This window comes from Caenorhabditis briggsae (genome assembly GCF_000004555.2).
Source record: "Caenorhabditis briggsae complete genome, chrI, whole genome shotgun sequence".
Classification (NCBI taxonomy): Eukaryota; Metazoa; Nematoda; class Chromadorea; order Rhabditida; family Rhabditidae; genus Caenorhabditis; species Caenorhabditis briggsae.
Genome location: NC_013489.2, coordinates 13,756,731 through 13,762,974, shown reverse-complemented (window position 1 = coordinate 13,762,974; position 6,244 = coordinate 13,756,731). Strand labels below are relative to the sequence as shown.

The 6,244-nt window shown below is 36.8% G+C and overlaps 2 protein-coding genes across 2 annotated transcripts in view; both read left to right on the top strand.

The window, feature by feature from the left end:
- The window catches only part of CBG26574, a gene marked incomplete at both ends in the record, with an annotated part of 3,848 nt that extends 2,314 nt beyond the window's left edge, over nt 1–1,534 (top strand). The window contains 2 exons of the mRNA XM_045241476.1: nt 991–1,302; nt 1,358–1,534. Coding sequence (XP_045098303.1) covers nt 991–1,302; nt 1,358–1,534 — 489 coding nt within the window. The remainder of the gene's footprint in view (nt 1–990; nt 1,303–1,357) is intronic.
- A 1,070-nt stretch (nt 1,535–2,604) lies between these two features.
- The window catches only part of CBG04359, a gene marked incomplete at both ends in the record, with an annotated part of 25,009 nt that continues 21,369 nt past the window's right edge, over nt 2,605–6,244 (top strand). Inside the window, 5 exons of the mRNA XM_045241475.1 lie at nt 2,605–2,744; nt 2,803–2,887; nt 3,097–3,237; nt 3,995–4,167; nt 5,075–5,646. Coding sequence (XP_045092653.1) covers nt 2,605–2,744; nt 2,803–2,887; nt 3,097–3,237; nt 3,995–4,167; nt 5,075–5,646 — 1,111 coding nt within the window. The remainder of the gene's footprint in view (nt 2,745–2,802; nt 2,888–3,096; nt 3,238–3,994; nt 4,168–5,074; nt 5,647–6,244) is intronic.

Here is a 6,244-nt window from a genome sequence, read left to right as displayed (position 1 = left end):
TCCGGAGAATTTGCCAAATAGGAAAGGCGCCCGCTGCAGTGGCCTAGGTTTCTCACTGAAAATCCTCGTCCCCCGGCGGCACTTTTTTTTGAATTCTCTTCCTGTTCAACGCCGTTTTTCGGAAATTTCGGATTTTTGTTTGAATTTTTTCGCAATAATATTTGAAAAACAGATAACTTTTAACACATTTTAATGCAATAAAAATTTCTGGTCGGAGTCCCCCTTTAATCTAATGCCAGAAAATCTCAATTTTCCTGTATGTCGACTGGGCACTCCGGAAAAATGCAACTGAGAATGAGGAAGGAAAAAGTTCTGGAACAGTGGGTAAATTTGAAAACGAATATCAGAGAAAAAAGTTGATTTCAGACGAAAGTGTTAAGTTCGCGGATTTCGAAAAAAAAATTTCCAGTCGATAACTTGTGTCAGAGGTATAGTACAAAAAGAATTGGGAGCTTAAAATCTAGATAATTCATTTCAGTTACTTCGAAACAACAATCAACATCATCTTCTGATCATCGTCATCGACTGAGGCAAAAATGAACAAAACGAGAAGCTCCGATGCCGTTTCAGCCAGTTCGACAACAGCGGAAGAGAATAATATAAATTTTAATTAATTGATTTTTCGCTTTTCATTGTTTTTTTCTGTGTAATAAATCATTTTAAAGCAGCGGCTAGCTTCCAGATTCGAAACAATATATGTGCCAATTATTGCTTTCGCGACAAGCCAATTGTAGGAGATTTGCTCGCGATATGCCGAATATTGGTCGTTCGCGATTGGTCTGTAAATGGCCTGCGGCAGGCATGTTCCGATGTACCCATGGCGACTTTCCGCGAACAATATTTCACATCTAGACGCTGCGCGAATCACCTGTGTCGGCTGTGGTGTACGCGGTAAAGCCGCTGTTTTGAATCTGACCCTCCCTGGTTCGATTCCACCCAGCCTTTTATACTTTTTCTATTTCTTTTTAGATCTTTGTAAATGTATTGCAGACAATTCTACTGCGCTATTTCTACAATTTGATGGCTCAACTTGATGAAAATGCCCAAAATCTAAAAAATGAGATGAAAATCGCGGAAAAAGAGATAAGAAACATGATAGAAGTCGCTGAAGAAATGATGTTCGATTTCGGAGAAGACTCGTATAAATGCGATTTTTATGATTTGGATAAATTTGAAAAAAATTGGAAAATTTGGGAAAAGAAGTCTGAAAACCCAACATTTTGGGTCCATATCAAACTTTCGATGGCAGCATTTTTGGTGGGATTGATTGTGGAGACTACTGTAGATGCAGTATTCAAACCGGTGAGTTTGTATCTTTTTTTTTTTTTGAAATTTTTGCCCAAAAATCGATTTTCAGCTCATTTCCCTACTCACTTTCCCATTCTTCTCCTTCCTGCTCTTCAGTAGACTACAAACTACAAAATGGAAATTTGAGAAATTCGAAGAAAAATGTGATATGCTTTGGGCTTATGTGGTTTTCGCCTTTGATTTGGCACATCGAGCCGAGGAGAATCTGGAGGACGACATGGAATAGGCTCCGCCCACTTTTTAAGTGCCGTTTTCAGCTGAATTTGAGAAATTCCCCCTTGAATAAATTATTTTATTTGAATTTTTAGATTTTTTTTTCTTTTTATAACTTGTCTTTTTTCTGCTTAAAATTCGCTCATTTTTGCTGAAAATTGGCTGAAAAATGTGTGTGTGAACTCAGCAATTTGTTTCGGCGAAAAAGTGAGAAAATCGTTGAATTATGCAGGCGCGCTCTGTTGGCCACCAGCGAGAGAGTGTGAAGAAAGAAGAGACGCAGAGAGCCAAACGCGAGGGAAGTTTGAATTTTCAATTTTTCGGCGATTTTCTGCGATTTTAACTGATTTTCAGCCGATTTTCAGGAAAGTTCAGATCAAAAAATAATAAAAAAATAATTTTAAAGCAGTTAGACTACAATTACATGGGAATTTTGTTAGTTATTTTTTTGAAAAAATGTTTTTTTCCCAAAAAAAATTTTATTTCTTTTTTTAGATTGTGAACTATATTTTTTTGTTTATTTTCAAGTTTTTTCTTCTGCTAAAATAAACAATTTTCGGATTTTTTTTTTCGTAATTTTCGACTTTTCAGGGAATTTTCGCAATTTTTCTTCGTAATTCGACATTTTCTCTCAGTTTCTTTCAATTTCCCCTTTTTTCCTCCACCAAAACCCTATCTATCATCCCTCATCAATTCTAAATAACGCCCCTTTCCCCCCTCCCTTCTCTTTCTCTCTAATCCTCTCTTTTCGGGCTCTCCAGAGACAACTTTAGTGTCTTTTTCTTGTTTTTGCACTTTTTAAAATGTATAATTTCTTCTTTTTCTTTCTTTTTTCCTCTTTTTTTGTCGATTTTTAGCATTTTTCCTCAAAAAATGGACTAAAAATGCTATTTTCCACTGAGTCTGCACTCTTACCACGCCGTGTTTGCACACAATGCGCCACACCTGACGACACCAAATTCCTCCATTTTTATCATTAGTTTAGCCAATTTCAGCTCGATTTTCCTCGTTTTTTCTCGATTTTTTTCAATAAAATCATGTAAAATAACAATTTTAATGTTTCTAATAAAAATTCCAGATGAAATGAGGTCATCTACAGCGCGCAGCGGATCGAATTCCACGGATGACCGCCGATCGGTGGTTTCTGGGAATTCCAGCACCGCGTCGACGCTGGTAGCGGATAGTTTGGCGTCTGGAAAGACGGCGACGTCACAATTGAGAAAGTTGGTGCTCGAAAAATTCGAAAAATTCAAAAAATTCAAAAAAATCTGTAATTTTCAGATTTACCGCCGGTGTCGGACGTCCAGGCCTGGCTCGCGAAGCTCGTGACGCTGTGAGAGCAGCGTTGGTTGCTCAGAATCCATTGGTAAAATTCGAAATTTTGAAAAAAAAAAATCTGAAAATCAACTTTTTCAAATTTTTCCAAAAAAAATTTTTTTTTTGGTTTTTTAGCTTAATTTTTACAGCTAGAAACTTTAAAAATTGATATTTTCAGCCAAAAATTCATATTTTTCAGAAAAGAAATTTCTAAAAAATTTGCTTTTTCATTTTCAAATTTTCTCCAATTTTTTGCAGAGAAAAGCGCCAATCAGTGAGCCCGTGGACTATGAAAAATTTGTCAACGAAAGGAGTATCCAGCTAGAGAACGATCCACAACGAGAGATTGTTCTATGTCCCAGGGATGATATTGAGGTAACTGAAAATTGCGAAAATTTGGCTGAAAATGACTGAAAATAGCTTCAAAGACCCGAAAATTGGCTTCAAACGGTTCAAATAGCCCCAAAAAGCGTTTTAAATCGTTCAAATTGCCCTAAAATCATTGAAAAATGGCGAATTTCCAGTTTTTTTGATAAAACATTTTTTGGCGTCTTCTAACTTCTGAAAACGTAATTTGCTGAAATTTTCACGTCGTTAACTGTCTTTTTCATGCGATTTCCGTCATTTTGATACCCATATTGCCCTAGTTTGATGAGATTCTGAATTCAGAAGACGTCAAAATTCAGAACCTTACCAAACTAGGTCGATATGGGTATTAAAAAAACAAAAATGGCAAAGGAAAGAAGGTTAACGAAATGGAAATTTCAGGAAATTGCGTTTTCAAAAGTTAGAAGACGTCAAAAATTCCGAATCTCACTAAACTTTGCCGTCTTCTAAATTCTGAAAAGGCAATTTTTGAAATTTTCATGTCGTTAACTTTCTTTCCTATGTGATTCCCGTCATTTTGATACCCATATCGACTTAGTTTGAAGAATTTTGATATTCAGAATCCAGAAGTCGTCAAAATTCCGAATCTCACCAAACTAGGGCAATATGGGTATCAAAATGACAGAAGTCGCATGGAAAAGAAGATTAACAATGTCAAAATTTCAGGAAATTGCGTTTTCAGAATTTAGAAGACGTCAAAGTTTTTGGAAAAAAAATTTTGCTGTTTTTTCAGCTATTTTAATCTCAAAATCTGTTATATTTTTTGCAGGAATCATCGATTCAACAAGAATGCGAAACGGCAATTCCGATGGTGAAGCCGTCGGATATCAAACAGGCGAAATGGCTTCTGACAAGAGAAGCACTGAGATTCTACACACAACCACATCGATCGATCACTTTTAATTATGCCAACTTCTCGGGAGATTATTCAGCAAACAATACGTAAGAATTTGGCTGAAAAATTGGCTGAAAATGACCAATATTTGGGTTTTTTGGAAACTTTGACGTCTCCTAACTTTTGAAAACGCAATTTTCAGAAATTTTCACGTTGTTAACATTCGTTTCCATGTGATTTCCAACATTTTGATACCCATATTGCCCAAGTTTGAAGAGATTCTGAATTCTGAATTCAGAAGACGTCAAAATTCAGAATTTAACCGAACTAGGTCGAAATGGGTATCAAAATGTTGGAAATCACATGGAAAAGAGAGTTAACGACGTGAAAATGTCAGAAAATCGCGTTTCCAGAATTTAGAAGACGTCAAAATCTCACTAAATTTTGACGCCTTCTAGCTTCTGAAAACGCAATTTTCTGAGTTTTTCACGTCGTTAGATCTCTGTTTTGTGTGATTCCCGTCATTTTGATACCTATATCGATCTAGTTTGGTAAGATTCAGAATTTTGACGTCTTCTGAATTCAGAATTCAGAATCTCTTCAAACTTGGGCAATATGGGTATCAAAATGACAGAAATCGCATGGAAAAAAGGATTAACGACGTGAAAATGCCAGAAACTCGCGTTTTTAGAAGTTAGAGGACGTCGAATTTCCGAATCTCACAAAACTTTGACGTCTTCTAAATTCTGAAAACGCATTTTTTTGAAATTTTCACGTCGTCAACTTTGTTTTCCTGTGTGATTCCTGTCATTTTAATACCCGTATTGCCCTAGTTTGGTAAAATTCAGATTTTCGACGTCTTCTGAATTCAGAATTCAGAATATCACCAAACTAGGTCGATATGGGTATCAAAATGTCGAAAATAGCATGGAAAACAAAGTTAACGATGAGAAAATTCCAGAAAATCATGTTTTCAGAAGTTAGAAGACGTCAAAACTGTGCAAAATTTTTCAGATCCTCCTGCATCGAAAACGAAACGCTATCCTCGTTGGTTTTTGAGTCAGATATGGCACTGGAAGACGAGAGAGCCGCCTATGGAGCATCGTTGGGTATTGGATCCGTTGGAATTGTCAAAGTGAGCAAAATTCTTGAATTTTGGCTTAAAATTCGGGAAAGTGGTCCAAAATTCCCGAATTTTGGTTCATTTTTCATCAAATTTGGAGTCTATTTGAACCCCAAAGCTCGCTTTCAGGAAGGCAACCTGAACATTCTCAAATCCGACACGCCCACGTTCATCGACAATCTGAAGTCGTGGTCCTCAAAGAAGAGATACTGTATTCTGCGACGTCTGGAAGGCGGAGAATGCACGTTTGAGATTCGAAAAGCGGCGCAAGAAGCGCCGAAAATCGCCCCACTGAAAATAGGCTCCGCCCACATCAAATCAACGAAAAAGGGGAAGACGGTGTTGGAGATACGGGGGGGAATCGATGAGAAATCGGCGTGTATACTTCTGGAGAGTGAGGAGACGCAGAGTTTGGAGGATTGGTTGGTGGCACTGCAGACGGCCATTGCGTTCGCCAATAAGGGTAAGAAATCGTTCAAAAATTGCGGAAAATTTGGCTGAAAATGGCTGAAAATGGATTAAAATAGGCCATTATCAGCTTAAGATGAGCGGAAAATGACTTAAAACGACCTGAAATAATTCAAAATTGGCTTTAAATCGCTTACAGTAACCAAAAATCACTGAAAATGACCCTGAAAATGACCCAAAACCAATCTCACCTGACTTAAATTGGCTGAAAATTGCGTAAAAACTGCTTGCTTTAAATGACCCAAAAATGGCCTATTATTTCTCTGAAATTGCTGAAAATAACCCTAAAATGATCTTAAATTATCCTAAATTGCTCAAGATGACTTGAAAATGGCTTAAATTCACTGTAAAATGACCCAAAAATGGCTTTAAATGACTCAAAATTGGCTGAAAATGACCGAAAAACGGCTTAAAATGACCCAGAAAGACACTAAATGGCTAAAAAATGAGCTAAAATTGCTCGAAGTTGGCCTAAAACCGCCAAAAATGGCATCAAAGGATCCTAAAATTGCTTAAAATAAGCTTTTAAATGGTCTAAACTTGCTTAAAATGACCCAAAAATAACATAAAATGACCTTGAATTGACTGAAAAT